This window comes from Emys orbicularis, chromosome 15, assembly GCF_028017835.1.
Source record: "Emys orbicularis isolate rEmyOrb1 chromosome 15, rEmyOrb1.hap1, whole genome shotgun sequence".
Classification (NCBI taxonomy): Eukaryota; Metazoa; Chordata; order Testudines; family Emydidae; genus Emys; species Emys orbicularis.
The window spans coordinates 30,503,765-30,526,307 of NC_088697.1; the positions used below are offsets into that span (position 1 = coordinate 30,503,765).

The window sequence follows — 22,543 nt, forward strand, 5'->3', positions numbered from 1 at the left end:
TAACATGACTCTTTGGCAGACAATTAAAAGTCCCATTTAGGACCCACCTCTTGGCAGTGTATAACGCGACTCATCTCAGATATCTCCCCACCCTCCGCCTCATGCAAATGAGTAGCAGGAAACATTCTCCCTGGGTTCCTCTGTGATACCAGATGAGCAGGAGACAGCCGGCAGGGCTGCTTTCTTCCTCGTGGCTTCGAAATGGACTGGTGCTTGGGCAGCGTAACCGTTTTTAATAAGGAGGATTTTGAAGGGGAGTGGGTCAGGGTGGCGAGCGGAGGCTTTGGGCAGGTGTACCGAGTGAAGCACAAGCGGTGGAGGATGGTCTATGCTGTGAAATGCTCCCCGTGTCTGCTGCCGGATTCCAGCTCAGACAGGTAACTCCCCGGTCCCTCAGAACTCAGTCTGAGGTGTCAATCAACCTGCCATGTGGCCCCAGCTGCCTTGATTTGGTAACAAAGCTCTAAGGAAAAGGGCTCTCCGCGCTTCTCCACCTTCCCCCTGTGGAGCTGAATCATTTCCTTGGCATCGGAAGGGATTTGGAAACTTAACTGTTAGATGAAATCGTATCCGCTGTCTCTCCTGTGTGTGCATACGTGCGTGTACAAAATGAACAAAGCTCTATATTGAAGACAAAAAAACCTGGCCCAATCACTGAAACCTGGAGGCCAAAATCTACATAGGTGCCTCCATAACAGCCTCCGGCCATGCCCCAAGTGATTTCCCCATGGGCAGAGCACCTGCCACTCCTCCTGACTTCAGTGGGCTTTGTGGGTGCTGAGAACTTTTTCAAATATTGGGCTGCTTCTGTTTAAATATCCAATGATGGATTTAGATGCCTAACGTTAAGTCCCTGGGTTTGCAGATTTTTAGCCAGTTCTTAGAGAGGGTTAAAGGTGGATGGAACAAAGATCAAGGGCAGCACAGACAAGTATAAAATCCAGGTGTCTTTGCTAGGCCCAGAGAGCTCCTAGCTACAATGCTCTGTGCTCATGTACTAGCCCTGCCTTCCACACTCCCGGTGTTCCTTGCTGTGCGCGTCTGCCTCCCCAGTAACTCCTTGTCAAGACTCACACCTGCAGAGACTTTAATTCAGCTCCCTGCACGGAACCATGGCGGAGGAACCATGTCATTAACCCTCAGCATTGGGAATGGACCCAGAGCAAGGACAGGTAATTCCAAGCCAGTGCTGAGAGTGTGTCTGTAACTCGCCAAGATGGTCAGGGACGCAACCCCATGCTCTGGGTGTCCCTAAACCTCTGACTGCCAGAAGCTGGGACTGGACTCCAGGGGATGGATCACTTGATAATTACCCTGTTCTGTTCATTCTTTCACGCATCTGGCATCGGCCACTGTTGGAAGACAGGATACTGGGCTAGATGGACCGTTGGTCTGACCCAGTAGGGCAGTTCTTATGTTTACTCTCTCTAATGTAGAATAGAAACATTTCAATTCTTTTTTTATCTGCCAATATTCCGTACAGGCCCCGAGACCAGGAAGTGAAAGGTTCCAAACCATCCAAAGAATTAACTAGAAGAAACCGCAGGGGCACAGCCCTATTGTAAAGAGGCAGAGTAGCAGGTTTCAAGAGAGCCTTTAAAAGTCACTTGAGCACCTGGCCAGGAGCCAGGGGGCTGCGATTGCCGACGGATCAGTAATGAATGAGGGCATTTGGTAGAGTGACTCCTATCTGCTCACGCTCTGTCTCAGCGCGACCTCTCTGCACCAGTCACTCAAACTGCCGTTTGTCAGTGAGCCTACTAACTTCAGCTAGACTCACCCGTCCGGAGGAAAGGGGGGCTGAGGTAGGGGGAAGATGGGAGACAAGGCCACATGTGTGTGGCAACGAATAGAACAGGAGCCAGCCTCCCTGTGCACTGACCTGGAGAGTGGTGCAGGCGGTGCCTGAGGACTGATTGCCAGCCCGTTCTACCCGCTCAGGAGACTCCGAGTCCAGAGCGCTGATTGGGATGGGGAGTGCTATGGGGACATGAACCAGGAAAGAGAGTCTCAGATGTGGGTTGCGGGCCTTTCCAGAGAAGGGGCTCGGTGCTGTGGAGGGGAGAAGCTTGAGAACCCGGCACTGGGATCATTGTAGGGTGGTGGTGGTTGTTTGTTATTACTGTAGCCTCTAGAACCCAGTCACAGACCAGGATCCCGCTGTGCAAACAGAACAAAAAGATGGTCCCTGCCCCAAAGAGTTGATAATCGAAGTATGAAACAAGAGACAACAGAGGGATACAGACAGACTGGGGCATGCAGCTCAGTTTCTCTCTGCTCCCCCTGTTTGTCTAGCCACTGGCAATGCCTCCTCTGGGTTCTGTCTCCTAGCTCGCCTGGCGGGGAACGAAACCCACCTCCTTTGCATCAGTACAACCTTGCTCTTACTGACTGGCCAGCTGATTTCAAATCCCATCCCAAACCACAGCTTAGTCTGTCCGTCTCTCTCTCTCTCTCTGTGTCATTCAGGCCTAGACTGAGCCATTGCTCCTAGCCCTGAGTACGGGCAGTGCATAGCGGCACTGCCCCGGGAGGAGCCCAAGGAAGGAACTGTGAGGTAAAATTCATTCTCTGCTTCCCCTTTGCTCATGGGAGACGTGGATCTGCAGCACCCTTCGCTTCAGGGTGCAGCTTATTCCCGTGCTGCATGAGCCGAGCGGCTCCTGGGATGGGGGCAGAACCCAGACTCAACCCACCTTTTGCCTCTCTCCGCATCCACCTGCTCATGGGCTAACAGTGGACAGCCAAGCTGAGATGCAGGGAAGCCACAAAAGGGGATCTCGGCTGTGGCTTACTCCCCCTGATTTCCCTGAGTACCCACATTCAGATGTGGCATGATCTGGCCTGCAGGATCCATGACTGGAAGACTTCGCTCTGGATAGTGTCTGGAGTACACTGAGGGCCAGACTTCCCAAAGTGCTAAGATGCCCGTGCCAGCTCCCATCTGCATGTGTGTATACCTGTCTGCATGCCACACCAGGGCTTTGGCGTTTGGGCGCTATTGTAAACCTGGACTGAAACATGAAAGACATTACACTGAACACAGATGAGTTTCACTGTGGTGCAAGCCCTGATTCATTCCCAACGTGCCCGTGTAACTGAATTCTTGACGTGAGCTGCTCTGCTGCCTCGAACATGCTGGGAACACCCAGACTGGTCAAACGGGTTGGGAGATGCATAGACTTGAGTGAAACAATGAGTGGGATTTATGAATTTAATCAGGGCATAGAGGCAGCTACACCCAGAGGCTTTGTGAGATAACTGATGGGAAGGTTGTGAACTGGTCTGAGAGCTGGGTCCCTGGTATGGCATTATTCAAAGGCTGGGGGTGAATGTGCTTAGACCTATTTCATTTAGAGACGTGGCATGTACAGTTGCCAGCTGGTTATGGAAACCCATGGCCTTTAAAGCAGCCTGTGTCTTAGAACTTGGCCTGCAACAGAGCAACACATTTTCAGATGCCATCTGCAGGGTCACACTAGCCTGGGAGACAGTTGTCATTGATCCTGGAGGTGGATGGGTGTACGGGGCCAGTCTGGGATACAGAGGCTGCTCGGGAAGTTTGGGTGTGCTCTGGGCTGCAGCCCCATCATGCTGCCTTGTGAATCCGCACTGATATCTTTCCGTTCTACGTTCCCTGCAGAACCAGCATGAACTGCCTTGTCGAAGAGGCAGCCAAGATGGAGAAAATAAAATTCCAGCATATCTTCTCCATCTATGGGATTTGCAACAGCCCACCGGGGATAGTGATGGAATACATGGCCCAGGGGTCCTTGGAAACAGTGCTCCCCACCCACAAATTATCCTGGCAGCTCAAGTTCCGCATTATCCATGAGACGGGGTTGGCTATGAATTTCCTGCACAGCATGACACCTCCTTTACTTCACTTAGACTTAAAACCAGGGAATATTCTTCTAGATGGGAATATGCACGTTAAGGTAAGGCATTAGGGCTGTGTGTATAGGAATGGGTTCTTCTCTCTGTTATCAGTGTTATTTATTAGTTGTTTTACAGTAGTGCTTAGAGACCTCAAAGAACATCAGAGACGGACACGTAACGAGTAGGGTGACCAGACAGCAAATGTGAAAAATCAGGACGGGGTGGAGGGTAATAGGAGCCTATATAAGAAAAAGACCCAAAAATTGGGACTGTCCCTATAAAATCGGGACATCTGGTCACCCTAGTAACGAGGGACAGACCCTGCCCTGGTTTGCTGACAGCTGAACTAGACAAAGTAGACAGAGGGTGGAAGTAAGGGATAAAACGTACAAGGTGGGACTGGGAACGGAGACAGAGAGGGATTAAATGACTTCCCCAGGGTCAAATGGGGAGTCTGTGGCATAGCTGGGAATTGAATGCAGGTCAGTCCCAATCCAGGGTGAAATCCTGGCCCCTATCAAGCTCAATGGCAAATCTCTCACTGACTTCAACGGGCCTGGGAGTTCATTCCCCACATCTCAATCACAAAACCTTCCCTCTGTCTGTAAACAGCTGCACCCTAGATGGCTAGAGCAAGCAGGGAGAGGGGTTGCTGGGTGATAGAAAGGGAGGTTATAACTGGCCCTGGTTTCAGATTTCAGACTTTGGGTTGTCCAGATGGATGGAGCAGTCGAGCCGGATGCAGTACATTGAGAGATCAGCCTTGCGGGGCACCCTGAGCTACATCCCGCCCGAAATGTTTCTCCACAGCACCAGGCCGCCAGGACCCGAATATGATGTGTATAGGTAAGGGCTGTGCGGAGTGACTGGACGGGAGGCAGCAGCAGCTGGGGATATCTGTTCGGGGTCAGCCAGAGTTCCCATCTCGCTCCTGCATGACGGGAGAGCGATTGTGCATTGCCTAATTTTGTTTACATTCTGGCTCTCTTCCTTGCATAATGTACTTGGTGGGGAACATGCCAGGAGCGACGTGTGCTGCCCCTCATCAGGGTGAGTTTATCCGCGGAGAGTCATCTGTCTCCGACCAGCTGCATTTCTGTATAGTTCTGACCCGGCATGACTTGTATGCTGTATTGCCTCCGGTTCCATCACACCCTGTTAGGTCATGAAGAGCTATTGGAGGAGAGGAATAATATTAAACCACAATGCAGGCAGCATGTGGGCTTTTGCTCAACAGGCATTGCTTAGAGTTATGCTAGTACTGAAGTATCAGGAGGTAGCCGTGTTAGTCTGTATCAGCAAAAACAACAAGGAGTCCGGTGGCACCCTAAAGACTAACAGATTTATTTGGGCATAAGCTTTCGTGGGTAAAAACCTCACTTCTTCAGATCAAATAAATCTGTTAGTCTTTAAAGTGCCACCGGACTCCTTGTTATTTTTGCTGGTACTGAAGCAATTAAGGTTCTGTTTGGGCTTTGCATTTGGGTACCAGCTTAGCTTTGGTCAGTATGGGGTGCCATACTGGAGAAAGGCCAATGACTTAGGTTCCCCTTGTTCCTTACATCCCAAACTAGATATAGGGGGACCCTTTACCCACCCCTGAAATGCACCAGCTGTTTAGCAGGCACACTGCGGAACAAGAAGCGAAGAAGAAGCCCAGGGTCAAATGAATGCTGGGACTTTGAAGTCGCCAAACATAGGTTCCCCAAATGGGAACTGGGTCAAAACAATGGGGCTCGGTGCCTGATTCTTGCAGGGGCTGTCGTTGGGAGCAATCCATTACAGTGACAAACCCCAGTTCCGGCATTGGCGCAGCCTGGGAGTACCGGGCTGTCTGAGGTTTCTGTGATTGTTTGAGAAATCCTCCCCTTTGGAGGCATGGGGGCTGGTTCCCTTGCAATAAGATGCATCTGAATAGCCTCTTCCCTAATTTGTCCATTCCCGGAGAAGCTGAGAGTATCCTACCAAGCAGTGAGATTAATTGTTATTTAAGAAAAGGATGCCACATGGACAGCTGCTGATGACCTTTCATTGCCCACAGCTTCGGGATTGTCATTTGGGAGGTTCTTATGCAGAAGAAGCCATATTCAGGTAACCATTTAAAAAACCCATTTCCCACACCGATCTTTACCTCCAAAGCACTGTGCTGAATGAGTAACCTCAAGTCTCAACAGCCCTGGGAAATACAGCAGGCTAAATCATTAGCCCCGCTTTCCAGGCTGGGAAACAGAAGCAGAGAGAAATCAAGTAGCTCACTCAAGGCTATAGAGAGAGTCAGTGGCAGAGCCAGGAATAGAACCAAAGAGCCCTGACTGCCATTCCTGCATCCAGCCAGGCTGCCTGTTTTGTAACTATGTGGCCAGATGCTGCTCTTGGGACCTGAGGACAATAAACCAGTGGGCTTCATCTGTTGACTCGAGGTGGGTGGTGTCATCTAGGGGGATAAACCTTCACCTGGCTGCAGGGGTTAGGGGGATAATATGAAGCTTGGGCCTTCTGGAACCCAGGAGTCCTGCGGTGCAGTGTGCTGCTCACAGGGCTGGCTCAGACAGACTGACAAACCAACGCCCTAGACCATAGGGGTGTTGGGGCAGAGGTGGGATTGTGCTCGAAGCAAGGGAGTGCAGTCCCTAAGCAGTGAGTCAAAGGCCCCAGGCTAATGGTACACCCCGGCTGTAATTACCACAGCGTCATGGCTGCTCCATCCTGGTCATAGAAAACAAGTGCAGTGCCCATTGCTGACTCTTTTTCAGGAGCCAACATGATGGCCATCATAGTCGGGATTTCAGCAGGCAGGCGGCCCTGCCTAGAGTCCCTCTGTGATGAGTGGCCAGGGGAATGCCAGCAGATGGTTGACTTGATGAAGAGGTGCTGGGACCAAGACCCCAAAAAAAGGCCACGCTTCACAGGTGTGGTAGCCAAGTGCGACCTGGCTCGAACTCAGCTGAGTGCAAAGCCAAACACCTGATCTGAACTCCCAGCGTGAGTTTTGCACCAATAAGCAGTTCTAGATGTCAAGAACGGCTCCTACATCAGCTGGACCAAAGCTCCAGCTCCCAAGATTTCTGACCTCTGGGGGAAGCTGGGATATGGGGCTCAACTCTGCCGCTCAGCCCCACCTTTAGTTTAAACATAAGGCAATTTATGGGTTTCTCACAAACAGTCTTTACCTGGGTCTCCCCCCACCCCATGGCCATGTCCTTCTCAAGGATCTCAAACCATGCAGATACGCTAATCCTAGGGAGTCCCATCTTTGAACCAGCCTCTTACCGGGGCTCTGTCATGCTCTTATCAATGAGTGCAGAGCTTCCTTAGAAGCCTCTGTCGGAGGCTTGTGTTGAAAGTCAGCCCCCTAAAGACACTGCTGCGATCCTCTCTAGGGGCTCTCTGCCCCTGAATGCTGCTTGGGCATTGCCTGAAGAAGCACATCCTGCATGAGGTACTCTGCGAGCCTCTGTTCTCCTTGTGCCTGTTGTACTGTACGGGTTTGCAAGTGTGAAGGCAAGGATTGAGACTAACTGGCTGTTTGCATTGAGCTGTGTAGTGGCCAGCCACTGCCCAAACACTTTCCCTTTTATACTTATTCCCCCTAGATTTTCCCCTTCCCAATGTGTTTGTTGAACTCTGGGTCTTGTGGGGAAGGGTAGGCCTCGACTAACCGTCTTTCTCCTTATGTAGATATCCCTGTGGAAACTGACATGCTCCTGTCATTAATGCAAAGCCTCCTGGTGGATCCAGAGAATGAGCGCCTCGTCAGGAAGGTGTCTCACAAGCCCACCTTATCTGGGAGCCAAAAAGTAAGGAAGATTCACACCATCCCCTGGGAAATGTTCTCAAGCACCTTAGCAGTGTTTCCCTTCCCGTCTTTTCACACTCAGGAGGGAGCTGTATCTCTTTCCCTATTGTTACCCATCACACTACCTCCGCGCTTTTTGTACAGGGTGCTCTGTCTGGTGTGTTTCCTCCTTCACTACTGAGGAGGGAGCCCATGAATCTAGGAAGTTGGCCAGTGAACTTCAGGGCTGTTTAAATGGAGGAAGTTCTTATTAGCCACCAGGAAGGAGCCTTATCCCATCCTCTTGGTGAGGAACTTACTCCCCACCAGAGGGATGCAATGCTGTGCTGGCTGGGACGCAGGCAGGCTGAGGGAAAGAATTTTTTACACAGCTGCAAGCACACGGCAGAGGCAGGACTGGATATCATTTAGGCCCTGATCCTGCAACGAGCTCCATGCCGGCAGACAGGGCCGGCTCCAGGCACCAGCCAACCAAGCACGTGCTTGGGGCGGCACCTTGGAAGGGGCGGCCAATCTTGGAGGGGGGGGGGGGTGCTCGGGGTTTTTTTTTTGTTTTTTTGGTTCGGTGGGTTTTTTTGGCTCGAGGTTTTTTGTTTGTTTTTGTTTCAGTGGTGCGGCGCTGGGGGGGGCGGGGGCTGGCGTGGCGCGGCGCTTGGAGTTTGGGCGGCCCGGCGCGGCCCAGCGCTCGGGATTTGGGCGGCCCGGCGAGGCCCGGCGGTTGAGGGGGGGGGCGGGGGCTTGGGCGGTGCGGCGCTCAGGGTTTGGGCAGCCCGGCGCTTGGGGGGGGCGCGGGTTTGGGCGGTGCGGCGCAGCCCGGCGCTCGGGGTTTGGGCGGGGGTTTGGGTGGCCCGGTGCGGTGCTCGGGGTTTGGGCTGGGCGGCGCAGCGCTCAGGGAGGGAGAGGGGGGCAGGGGTTTGGGCGGCGCGGCGCTGGGGGGGCAGGGGTTTCGGCGACCCGGCCCGGTGCTGAGGGGGGGGGGGCGGGGGTTTTGGCGGCGCGGCGCTCGGGGGAGTGTTACGGCGGGGTGGCGCTCTTTTTTTTTGCCTGGGGCGGCAAAAAAGTTAGAGCCGGCCCTGCCGGCAGAGTCCAACGGAGCTCCATGTGGGGGTTTGCCCAGGCAGGGTTAATTGCAGGACGGAGTCCTTAGTGCCAAGCATAAAGCTCCAGATGACATTTTCCAGCTCTGGGGAAGCAGAGGCATATGTATTAAGCCAAGCATATCCCAGTCAGTGCATATATCAAATGTTTGCTCTTAAATCTCCACAGTGTAGCGTGTAAGAGGTACCTCAACCAAGGGAAGAAGTAACAGGCCTCATCTGGAGTACTGTGTCCAGTTTTGGGCCCCACACTACAAGAAGGATGTGGAAAAATTGGAGAGAGTCCAGCGGAGGGCAACGAAAATGATCAGGGGGCTGGAGCACATGATTTATGAGGAGAGGCTGAGGGAACTGGGATTATTTAGTCTGCAGAAGAGAAGAATGAGGGGGGATTTGATAGCAGCCTTCAACTACCTGAAAGGGGGTTCCAAAGAGGATGGATCTAGACTGTTCTCAGTGATCGCAGATGACAGAACAAGGAGCAATGGTCTCAAGTTGCATTGGAGGAGGTTGTGGTTTGAGCATTGGCCTGCTAAACCCAGGGTTGTGAGTTCAATCCTTGAGGGGGCCACTTAGGGATCTGGGGCAAAATCAGTACTTGGTCCTGCTAGTGAAGGCAGGGGGCTAGACTTGATGACCTTTCAAGGTCCCTTCCAGTTCTAGGAGATAGGATATCTCCATTAATTTAATTTAATTTTTTAATTTAGGTTGGATATTAGGAAAAACTTTTTCACTAGGAGGGTGGTGAAGCACTGGAATGGGTTACCTAGGGAGGTGGTGGAATCTCCTTCCTTAGAGGTTTTTAAGGTCAGGCTTGACAAAGCCCTGGCTGGGATAATTTAGTTGGTGGTTGGTCCTGCTTTGAGCAGGGGGTTCGACTAGATGACCTCCTGAGGTCCCTTCCAACCCTGATATTCTATTATTCTAACACAGGAGGACAGAAAGACTATTCTTGTCGTAGTTTCATTTCCCCCCCCCCCCCATTCATTAAAGTTAGCGAGAGACCAGATGCTTGTGCAGGCAAGTTCAGAGGGTCAAGCAGAAGGAAGATGGTTTTGTTCAGAGTCCCTGGGAGGAAGTGTAAATGGGCATCTGAGATCCTGTCATTAAACATCGAAATAATGGAAATGGAACATTTAGCTTTGGGAAGAGGTGACTAAGGAAAGAGAGGGAGCGAAACCTCATTATCCTGCATGTTTCCCAGAAAGCACCAGTTCAGGAGAGAGTTCAGGAGTCCAAGGAGACCGCATTCGACATAGCCATGATTGGCAGCCAGGGAGGGGAAGGTTAGACTGCACTATGAGAAAGGAGTTCTTCTAAAAAGTTACTGGAAATTGCTATAGTGGAATCATGGAGTATCAGCAGGGAGGTAGATGGGAGAGACAGACAGAACCTGTTTCTTTTTCTCCAAAGGATTCTCTGTTGCCTTCAACAAATGGAAGTCTTGCCTTCTCTGTGATTTATTATTCAATGTACTGTTTTCTTTCAAGATTAATTTTTTAAGTAGGCTGTAAATACTAAGGACAGCTCACTATGCATGAGATTTATCAGAGGGTTAAAATTCCCAAGGAAATTTATTTAGCTTTTAAGGTAAAACAGGCCATGCTGGTGATTTATAATAACCCCAAGCACTGTGTTTGCACTCTTGCATTCCCATTTGTGCTGTGATTATCTTGAGTGAGTTTGAATGTAATATCAAGCAAGCTTGGTAAGAAAAATAGTGCATAAATGATGGCACAAAATCCTAGCGCGCTAAATGGGAAGAACATGAAACACACAAATGGTAAATTGCAAATAACAAACTGCCCATAATGTTCTTTTCCTGTTATCTCTCCTCCCTGAAAACAAGAGCCAGAAACAAGGATCCATCCTCTCCCAAGACACAAGTAGTAGTGGTGAGTAGGTCACCTTTGCTCATAAACCTTAGATGAGAATCAAGTGGGCAAGAGAACAGAGCAGCCCTGTTTCCCACCTTTACCCTATGATAGTCTCCACACAAAAGGACAATCCATGTGTTTTCAGACTGGGTGATTTTTAATTTCAGATTAAGAAAAAGTGCAAACCAAAAAAAGAACAAATATAAAGTCCCTGTGAGAGAGATGCCAAGTGTTTCCTTTGCTCTTACCCATACAGCCCTGTCCCATAGCAGACCAGCAGGCAGGTGCATTTCCTTTGGTTTTAGACCCTGCAGATCCACATGCATGGGTTTTATTTTGAGCTCTGGGCATCCAGAATTCCCCAGTGCTGTGCACACCATAGTTTGGGAGCCCTCAAGCTGTTATATCACTCAGTTGCTTTCTCTTTCTCATACTCTGTTTCCTCTGCCCTTAGAGACTGATTTCCCACATTCCCCCGCCAGCGAGGTCGAGGGCCTGGAGAGCTTCATAATGTCCAAGGAAGTCCGCAGGGCCCAGGAAAATGGCCTCACCCTGCTTCACCTCGTGGTGATTCAAGGAAATGTGGAGAAGATGAAGTTTCTGTTGAGTCAGGAGGCCAACGTGGACAGCCAGCTGGTCTGTGGCTACACCCCACTCATCGTGGTGGTCCAGAAGAGGTTACCAGAGATCTGCTCGGTTCTAATAGAGCACGGTGTGGATGTCAACATGGCCGACAAAGACGGGTTGGTCTCCTCTTCACTTCGCGGCTCAGAATGGGGATGACAGGATTGTGCGCCTCTTGCTGGACCACCAGGCGCAGGCAGACTCCCAAGAACATGAAGGATGGACTCCGCTCCACTTGGCATCTCAGAACAATTTCGAGAATGTGGCCCGGGTGCTGCTTTCCCGCCAGGCTGATCCCAATTGCCAGGAGAACGATGGGAGAACTGCCCTCCACGTGGCAGCTTGCTTCGGGCTCATCAGCCTTGTGAAACTCCTAGCTAGCCAAGGAGCTGACCTAGAGAGGAAGCAGAAGAACCACCGGACCCCACTGCACTTTGCCGTGGAGAGGGGTAAGTTCAGGGTGGTCCAATACCTGCTGAAGAGTGGGGCATCTGTCAACTGCCTGGATGAGAATCACTACAGTGCCTTGCACATGGCCGCGGTGAAGGGGAAATACCTGATATGTGAGAAATTGATCAAATACGGGGCCAACGTGGACTTGAGGACGGACAAAGGGTGGACCCCCCTACACCTGGCTTGTTTTAAGGGCCACATCGAAATCATCCGCCTGCTAAGAGACAACCACGCTAAACTGAATGTCAAAGGAGGCATGGATTGGACACCTCTTCACGTGGCCACCCGCTATAGCGAAGAGTCTGTGGTCTGCGAGCTCCTGAGAAGTGGGGTGGACCCCAACATCACTGAGAAATCAGAGTGGACCCCTCTCCACCTCGCAGTCCAGCGGGGTACCTTCCTGAGCATCATCAACCTTCTGGAGCACAAAGCAGACATCAATGTTAAGAACAAGGTGGGTTGGACTCCCCTGCACCTCGCTGTCCTCAGTGGCAACGTGGCTATCATAAAGACCTTAATCAAGGCTGGTGCTGTGCTGGAGGTGGAGGACATGACTGGCTGCACGCCCTTCCAGCTGGCCATTAGGAATCAGAAGCAAAGCATTGCTACCTTGCTGCAAGGCCAGGACTTGCCAGTGAATAACATGGGGAGCAGGGTGACATGGAGTGGTGAAAAAGCTTAAAACCGTGAGCTCCAATTCACCCCTGACATGGTCAACAGGTGGGATGGATTTGGAGAGTCACCAGCTCTTGCAATTTTATGTTGAATCTCGCAGTATTAGATATTGTTTCTTCAATCACTAGCTCCTTGAGTCAGGCGATTGTAGGAAAATCTCAACTTTCATTTTTTAAAAAATAAATAAATTTCTAGTTCACATGTTTGCTGAGAAAAGCTGGAGGATGTGAATCCTAAAGTCTCCAACGCCTGAGGGCAAACACAAAGAACCCAACACTGGTTATTCTGGGGGTCTGACTCATGATTTTGAAGGCTTCGGGGTGGGAGTGCTGGATTTGACCCATGTGTATGTGCGTCCATGCTAGTAATTTCATCTGGGGGCAGTGGATGCAAAAGCTACACCCCTCTTTTTGTATGGACCCTGCTGGATTTACATCTGGTGACAAACATACCCACGTCTCCCACAGAGCTTCCTGCTTCCATTCCGCCCTTAAATGGGGAGCTTTTACAGGAATCAGAGTGACACACAAGGGCCTTAGCATAAGCAGGAATGAAGCCCTGTGAGTCCCACCCACTGCTGGAAATAGACATGGAGCATATGGTGCAGTTATGTGTCAGTTATTCCAACATCCCACTTTCATACCAGCCGCCACCACTGAAAATGAAACAAGGAAACAAAACAGAATTACGGGAAAAATAATGCCTGAAATGGACATACTGGGGTGAGGGTGAGGATATCCCTAAAAGAATTCCCTTCCCTTCTTCCCACCAAAAAGGTAAGGTGGGGGAGAGTGTTTCTCTAACCATTTCAAATTATGTCTTCAGATTTCTCCACACCTTGAGGCATTGAGCAGAGGACTTGCCACCATGGAGATGGTTCTAGGGATGGGTTAAGAGGTCAACATGAGTCTGACCCTCATCCCCTGTCCCTCCAGGCCACTGATATACTAGATGACAACAGATTTGTTGCAATGCCCACAAATATCTGAGCCAGGAGTGGAGTTTTACAGTATGTGGGTACAGACGCTCAGACTTTGAAAAGCAGCCTCTGATTTTGGGTGTCCAACTTGAGATGTCCTGTTTTTCACCAATGCTGAGCAGCGGATGAAGATAATGGGAGCTGGAGGTGCTCAGCACCTCTATAGAAAGGCACTGGGTATCCAAACCTGGGCACGCGAAGTTAGTCGTCCTGAATGAGAAGCCCCTGTTGAAAATTTGGCCCTGCGTGTGTGTGTGTGGGGGGGGGGGGGGCAGGGGGATGGGACAGAAAAGGTTCTGTGGTAAATTCCTCCCATTGGTTTGGGTGTTTTCTCCTTTCCGCGCTGAAGAGATAACTGCAGGAGGCCGTCTGGCCCAAATGAGCCAGTGCTTTGCCTCCAAATGACCAGCACTGACTTATTGTAACGCAACAGAATCGTCAGCTTTCAGGAAATGGTGCAAGGTGTTTTCTCTGCTAGACTAGGATTCTTGATCAGCTGTCTGGGAGATCTCCTAGAGGGTGGTAACACGGGGTCAGTTGGTCTCCTCTGCTTGCCCTTCAAGAGCCGGGAACGGTGCAGAGCGTTTATCAGTTTGCAACTTGGAACAGGGCACAGCAATGGGACCCAAATATATTTGTGAATAAACAAATAAATAAAAGTGGGGCCTTTGATTCCAGCCTCATCTCTGGCAGAGCCAGGGCCAGTGTTTTGGGGGGTGGCGGATGAAATGGTCTTTCAGCTCATCTTCCGTTGATGGGGAGAGGAAAAATGGGCTTCTCTTGGCCAGCTGGTTTCTCTGCCTTTTGCTAGATCCCTAACAATGGCGGAGGGCTGCAGTAACCAGTGCGTGGCCCCAGCCTGGCATTGCAGCGCCCAAGAGGTTAATTCCTTACTACTTGTCTGGTCTGTGCTCAGCACTGCGCAGGCACAAAATGAGGACAGAGCTTGAAGTCTAAGAGAGAGACACAGAAGAGCCAGGAAACAGAGGACTCAGTGCGTTTTCTTTTTGAATTATATACGCACTTCTGGCAGGCCTCAGAGAAGAAATGTGATTTTAAGGGGGATGACCCATTGGGGAACTGGGAGACGAACAGTCCTCTGTGCATTATCATCACAACAAAGTCATTGTATTCTTATGAATTATTATAATATATTAGATTTTAATTGCCATATATTGACAGTATTCTATAGTGCCTAGTCCACACGCAGTGTATTGCTGGAGAGAATTTCATTTTAGCCCAAGCACTTAATTCTTGTTAAGTATTTGCTTGGAAGGTGGATTTTAGACCTGGTTCAAAGCCCACTGAAGTCAATGGAATCTTTCAGTGAGCTTTGGATCAGACCCCAGCCTCTGTAGTGCGACCGGTGCAGGTGAAACCTGAGATGGAAGAGCAATCATTCCACCACGCCTAGAGAAATTCAGCTTTGCCTTTCCCCAGAATCGCTGCATTGAAACGCAGCCTTGTGCTCCTTTCAGGCAGCCCATCTGGGCTGCTTTCGGCAACTTGGCAGTGCCTTTCTTTGCAAAGGAGCCTCTGGTGAGCTATTGGTTATTTGCAGGGATGCCTTACGGCTTCTGAGTGAAGTGCCCCTGCTCCTAAGACAGGGAGTTAACTGGAGTGTGGTCTTTTGTGCACACATTGCCTTTACAATGGTGGGTGAAAACTTCTGAGCAGCCTTCGATGGCCCTTATTTTATCCAGTGAGAACTCTGAAATAATGATGAATTTGTCAACTTGCACATGCCCGAGATGGTGACTCTCTCTTTGTCATCTTAGTTGCTGAGAAGCAGCGTTATAAATAAACAACCCTGTAGCCCCAAGTGGGAGGAGACCCATCTTTCCCAATGAACTTGTTTGCAAGGGCTGTATCTCACCCTTCCCAGATGACGGAAGGCAACAGTGTATTTGCTCATGCAGCTCTCATCACTCAGGTTCTGACCCGGCTTGTAACTTATGTTTGTATAGCACGGAGCTCAGGAAATCATAAATAATATCTCCCCTCAGCTTAAGCTTTCTATCCCGGCAAACAGACCTAAGTGACCATGTAAATATTTCATTTGCTCCCTTTGATGAGAGAGCTGTAGGCTCCAGACAAGCAGACTTCATAGCTCTGGACAGAGAAGTATTAAAGCTACCAACGCCCTGGTAGCTGTGCTCAGACTGAAAGGAAGTTTAATTTTGCACTGGAAGCTCCAACACAGCTTTAACTCAAAGGGAGTTATTGCCCGCCCCTATTCTGAGGTCTTATGTGGGATTTGAGAGGTGATGGCTCTCTGCACAGGCGGGTGAAATTCACCCCATGGAAATAAAGGTGAGCAGGACTGGGACTGGGAGCTGCTTTCAATTGCTAGGCAGGAGCCCAGGTTACCCTTTTCAGACAAGGTTCAGTTTGAGGTGGATTTCTTACCTGTGCCCATATCTAGACATGGTCAGGCCAATAAATCACCACATGGTTTTCTTGTGGAAGGGCTGACGATGGTTAGAGCAGGGAAAGGGGGAAGCAAAGGAAATGACAGGGCTAAAAATACCCTGTGGAAACTGAAGCCTATTTCGCAGTCTGAATTATGTCCTTATTTATTGCTCCAGTTAGCTGCTATTTTCCAGAGTGGAGTCTCCACTAGCTGGAATTCTCTGGTCCCGTGTGATGCTAGAAGTCAGATTGGATGATCACAGTGGTCCCTGGTGGCCTTAAAAATCATGTGCATGTATTTCCCTTTGCTTTTTCCTGGGAGCTTGCAATGAGGACATTGCTGAAAACAGGATTGTGACAGGATACAGCCTGTGCCCGGTTGTAGCTGCCAAGTGCCTGACCTTTTGGGGAGTGATTGACACACATAATAGACGGGAGGACCCTGTTCCCCAGCAAGTTCCTGCCACTGTTTAATTGCATGGGGGCAACCTTCATCTCCCTTTGGCCATTGTCTGTCCGTGAAGAGAGTCCAAGGGCACAGCACAACCTTTTAGCTGTCAGACGATGCTGACATTTTGCCAGCTGGGAAGTGAAGGGTTTAGATGTGGCGCTTTAATTGCGCTAATTAAAATGTGATTTTTATTTTTTTCTTGTGGGACATGGATGCAGAAAGCTGCCAGTTCCATTTCCCATCTTCTGCTGCACAGGGCAGGCAGCCCTTTGCTTCCAGACTGGTCTGTTACTATGGTCAGAAGAGAGGTCTAGTATTCTCCTTGGAACATTGGGGCCAACATCAGTAGCTCTGCCTTTTTGTTAGGTCCCTCCAGTGCCCTGCCTCCTGGCCCGTATGGGGACCTCTCCTACTTTTCGGTGGGCTGATGAGCTACTCCTGTTCTTGTGGTTGGCGCTCTGCCCAGGACAGTGTTTGTTATAACACAGCAGTGGAGCTGGTCCAAAAATTTTCTGTTGGAAAATGCCATTTTGTCAAAAACTAAACGTTTTGTGGAAACACGTCGACCTTGACAACATTTTCTGTTGGAAAAAGTCAAAAGATTTTTTGGATGGTGAGGTTGGGAAGGAATTTTCCCTCGGTCAGATTGACAGTGAGCTTGGGGGTTTTTCGCCTTCTTCTGCAGTGTGAGGTGCGGGTCACGTGCCAGAATCATCTGGGTGTATCTCACTTAAGAACGGCAGACCAAAGGTCCATGTAGCCTAGTATCCTGTCTTCGGACAGTGGCCAATGCCAGGTGCCCCAGTGGGAATGAACAGAACAGGTAATCATCAAGTGAACCATCCCCTATTGCCCATTCCCAGCTTCTGGCAAACAGAGGCTAGGGACACCATCCCTGCCCATCCTGGCTAATAGCCATTGATGGATCTATCCTCCATGAATTTATCTAGTTCTTTTTTTAACCCTGTTATAGTCTTGGCCTTCACAACATCCTTTGGCAAGGAGTTCCACAGGTTGACTGCGCTTTGTGTGGGGAAAAATACTTCCTTTTGTTTGTTTTAAACCTGCTGCCTACTAATTTCATTTGATGACCCCTAGATCTTGTGTTATGAGAAGGAGTAAATAACACTTCCTTATTGACTTTCTCCATACCAGCCATGATTTTATAGACCTCTGTCATATCCCCCCTTAGTCGTCTCTTTTCCAAGTTGAAAAGTCCCAGTCTTATTAATCACTCCTGATATGGAAGCTGTTCCGTACTCCTAATATTTTTGTTGCCCTTTTCTGAACCTTTTCCAAGTCCAGTATATCTTTTTTGAGAGGGGATGACCACATCTGCACGCAGTATTCAAGATGTGGGCGTACCATGGATTTATATAGAGGCATTATGATATTTTCTGTCTTATTGTCTATCCCTTTCTTAATGATTCCCAACATTCTGTTCGCTTTTTTGACTGCCACTGCACATTGAGTGGATATTTTCACAGAACTATCCACAATGACTCCAAGTTCTCTTTCTTGAGTGGTAGCAGCTAATTTAGATCCCATCATTTTATATGTATAATTGGGATCATGTTTTACAATGTGCATTACTTTGCATTTATCAACATTGAATTTCATCTGCCATTTTGTTACCCAGTCACCAAGTTTTGAGGAGATCCTTTTGTAGCTCTTCGCAGGCTGCCTGGGACTTAACCATCTTGAGTAGTTTTGGATCATCTGCAAATTTTGACATCTCACTGTTTACTCCTTTTTCCAGATCATTCATGAATATGTTAAATAGGATTGGGCCCAGTACAGATCCCTGGGGGACACCTCTCTCCATTCTGAAAACTGACCATTTATTCCTAACCTTTGTTTCCTATCTTTTAACCAGTTACCAGTCCATGAGAGAACTTTCCCTCTTATCCCATGACTGCTTACTTTGCTTAAGAGCCTTTGGTGAGGGACCTTGTCAAATCAATTAATCAATTCCCTGCCATTTTGGAGCCCTCAGGCATTGGTGTACCTCCATCCCTCCTAGTCTCTGCCTGTAGCACAGAATAGCTTAGTCTCCTGAGGCCTGTAAGACTTTGGTCTAATTTTGGTTGTGGAGTTTAGTGTGTGGGTGGCTGCATAGTGTTGGTGGCCTGTGATATGCACAAGGTCAGACTAGATGGTCCCTTCCGACCTCAAATTCTGTGACCCTTGAGGTCCTTTCCAGCCCTACGTTTCTATGATTCTGTTAAACAAATTGTTTTGATTTTCTTGTTTCAATAAGGTAAAAATATTTCATTTCAACGTTATTGTTCTGATTCATTATGTTTGGACTTCTATATTATATTAATATATTATTTTCAGCACTATGATTATATATAATCAGGTTTAATGTTTTCTATTATAATGTTTTAATGTTTTAAATGTTTATAATGTTTTAACATTATTAAATGTAATGAGTAAGTTGAAATGAACTAAAGTAACATATTTCGATGGCCTCAAATCACAATTTGTCAGAATTTTCATTCCACGGGAAATTTTTGAAAATTTTGCCTTTTTTTTGAAATGTCGGAATGTCCCAGGAACCAGAAATTCTGTTTTCCGACCACCTCTACCCAGCAGGCCATGGGGCTGGCTCTTTGGAGCCTGCCCACACAGCAGGCTGAGGTGGGGAGGGAGGGAGAGACTACAGTGTGTGCGTGCGTGATGTAGAACTTGTGGGCACCGCAGTTTTTTCATGTCAAAGGTTAGTTCTTTGTTGGTGTGAAGGAGAGAGACAAAGGATACGTCTACACTACCCGCCGGCTTGGCGGGTAGCGATCCATCTATCGGGGATCGATTTATCGTGTGTAGTGTAGACGCGATAAATCAATCCCCGATCGCGCTCCCATCGACTGCTGAACTCCAGCTCGGCGAGAGACGGAAGCAAAGTCGACGGGGGAGCGGCGGCCCTCGATCCCGCGCCGTGAGGACGCGAAGTAAATGATTCTAAGTCGATCTAAGATACGTCGACTTTAGCTACGCTATTCTCGTAGCTGAAGTTGCATTTCTTAGATCGATCCCCCCCCCACCCCCCACCCCCCCCCGCAGTGTAGACCAGGCCAAAGAAAGCAGAGCAGTCAAAATGTTTGATGGAAACGAAGCATCTTGCAGAGAAACAGCGTCAACTGCTGACTAGGATCCTTCCTCCCTTTCCGTCACTATGGCAATATGCCCCCATGACTCTAAATCCATGAGCTTGGTCTTTAGCAAGCCCTGCTTGAACGAGGGAGTTTGAGTTTAGCGTGTGCTGCCAATGTTGACTGGTAGTGCTTTCAAAGCTCCAGCCCAGGGCATGGCTGCTGGATGTGTTCAGCTGCCTCCGTGCTATTTTTGTTTCTTACTTGTCAATGAAGCAAAATGGAGGAAGGATAATTGTCTTTTTCTCATGAAGTCAGGGCCCCAGGAGCTGAGTGAACTCAGCTAACTGAAGGCTAAATGCCAAGGCCCCAGTCATTTCTCCGAGTGCCATTCTCTTCCAACAGGCCTTTCACTCGTGGAGATAACTTGGTGGTGTCAGTCATTTCTCATTAAGTGCCTGGGGAAACCCTGGCAATTTAGTGCACTGAAATTACTCACAACTCTTCATTGCAGGAGAGACAGGATGGGATTGTTGTTCTGTCTGTTGGCTGGAATTCTTAATCCCTCGACACCAGTTCCATAGTCAATATATTGAGCAAGGAAAATTCCATCTATTGCAGCCATATTTTAGAGATAGAGACACACACACACTCAGAGACTCCTACACAAAGACAGATGTTGCTCATGGGACTTAATGCATTATCATAAGGGATGCAGATATTGGTGGTATGAGAACCAATACTGAATAGAATAGAAAGATAAACACACTGCTGCACACCCAGGAACTCATATCCATGTCTTATACAGGAGGCAGAAATCTAGGCAATAACCTGTTTCACATCCCAGGCAGCCTGCAAGGGGGACATTGAAAAGGTCATTCACAATTGGATTCGCTGAGGATGGAGTACTGCTGTTAAAAAGTTAGAACAGAAGTAACAGGGAAAACTGAAATGTCAAAAGCCATTGATCCAAGACACTGCAACTCCCATTTCAAGGTGGGTAGGTAAAACAGGGAGGGGCAGTGGAGAAAGTGAATCTGTCTCTAAAACATCTTAGTAACCAATGAGATTTTAAATCCCCTTGGCTTCTCTTTACAGTTGACATTTCCCATTGTGATACATACAGCCTGTGTGTGATCAGTCACAGCATGGCAGATACAGATATATACCTCTAGAAAATAATTAAACTTTGTTATAAGTGTAGTTTATATAAAGAATCATCCAGTCTGTCCATCTGAGATGGTTGGTTTGTGAACACTAGGGCACCTTAAGCACTCGGAACTTTGCAACCCAATAATTAATTGGTCCAATTAATTCAGTGGTCCAAATTCCTGATGACAAGCATTTGCACCCTGAGAGAATCTGACCCAAACATTTTCCCTGCAAAAGTTGGCCTAACAAGTTTTCCTACAGAATGTCTTAATTTTTTACACATCTCACCTGCTGTCCTCACCTCAGACACAGTCATTGTCTTGTGATCAGTCAGTATTATCATCTCACAAGTCAATTTCAGTGCAAGTCCTGAAAACTTATGTCCTGTCTCTATTCACTGAAGAGAGGCAGCCTGGACCGAAGTCATATCAGCTGTACCCCAATCACAGTGTGAATCAGGAGATCAGGGAATTAAGATTCCAGGTCCATCTGATGATTGGCCTCTGTGCCGAGCCTTCCCAGAAGGAAGGCAATTAATGCCAGTTATGATGACAGCATTTTTGTGGTAGACTCCATCCACTAGGCACTGGTCTGAGGCCCTACAAAACTCATTTTAGACTGGCCCTGGCTTCTGGTTAATGCACCTTTGAACAGAAACATGCCAATTACAGGTGGACTCTGCATTCCAGATCAAACAGAGGGGCGCATGCCGCAAATGGGAAGCTTCTCCTCTAATTAAAATGTCATACTTTTCATACTTAAACAGCTCAGAAATCTCTTGCTGGGGCTTACGCTGTTTAGCTGTTGTTAAACTGCCAACAGTATAACATTAAAAGAGTATTAGGCGTAGATGGATAGCCCTCCCTCGGTGGGACATTTGTGCTCCAGTATGGGCTTGAAGATGTTTTCCTTGGTGGCAATGCTTGAGGTTCTGCAATAAAGCGGCTGTGACTGAAAACAGAACTATTTGTTTCCCAGTAGATATATAATATTTTAAAAAGCCCAGAGCGCCTTCTAGTCCTAATTAGTGCTGTGTTCTCCAGGACCTGCATTCGTTACACAAGCCTCTGGGGTTTATTTTACCCCCTTTAATCTCCTAAGAACAGACAGTGCCACCACACACACAAAAAATCAAGGCGTGAAGGGCTGACATATGCTAATCTTGCACAGCTTGTTTCTAGAGCTCCTGCGCATTAATCATGAGTGTTCCTATCATCCACTTGCTGAGACTGAGGAGCTGCTGCTGTGTTTAGTGACAGGCTGGATGGTTTGGGCCTGGGGGAGGGTGGAATGTGACACCAACATTTAAGCCTCTATACAAAGAACAGAGTCTTTGTCTATTTAGCCTGTACACTGTTTGGCCCTTATTATTTATACGTATAGTGCCCAGCACAATGGGGCTTTGATCGTAATTGGAGCCTTTGGGTGCTACTATAAACAAAAACAGTAGGAGCTATCCTTAAAAAGGAATGTTGTTTGTGTAACCTTGGGCATTGGATGCCTGATGATCTCTGAGAACTATAGCATCTGGTTACTCTAAGATGTTTGATTGTAAGCACGAAAGTTAGCTGGCATTGGCCCTTTCTGTAGAATTTAGGGCTGAAACGCCGAGTAGCAGTTCAAACTGTAGGCCTGGCTGTGCATTGTGAACCCAGTAAGTGTTGCTTAGTAACAAATCATGAGTAAAACAAAGAGCATAGTTGGCCAAGCCCTCCATGGAATAACAATATCTAGCAGTTATGGACATGGCCTAATGAAAAGGCTGTCATGATTGAGTTGAATCCGTTCATGTTCCAATCCAAGGAGAATTCTCGAGTGGGCATTTCCCGCTAAGAGCCAGACCGTCAGTTAACTTAAATGCTGCTTTGCAGATTTCCACGATCTTAAGAGCTGGTCCTAATGCAGTTTTCAGATGTCATATTTGCGGAGAGAGAATCTGCTCCCCAGATGTTCTGCAAAATGGCAGCTTTGGGTGTGACCTTATGGAAGGAGGGAGGACTAGCTGGATCATTGCTTGATGAAAATCAAAATCTTTCTAATTCACCTGGCGCCT

General features: G+C 48.5%; 1 protein-coding gene across 1 annotated transcript; it reads left to right on the top strand.

Annotated features, from left to right (window-relative positions):
* The first annotated feature begins 201 nt into the window (after nucleotides 1-201).
* On the top strand, nucleotides 202-12,408 carry ANKK1 (ankyrin repeat and kinase domain containing 1). Its single transcript, XM_065417059.1, is given in 9 exon segments — nucleotides 202-377; nucleotides 3,650-3,938; nucleotides 4,574-4,725; nucleotides 5,921-5,970; nucleotides 6,633-6,788; nucleotides 7,558-7,676; nucleotides 9,977-10,058; nucleotides 11,104-11,390; nucleotides 11,392-12,408. Coding segments are annotated over 9 exon segments (2,328 nt in total).
* The last annotated feature ends 10,135 nt before the right edge of the window (nucleotides 12,409-22,543 follow it).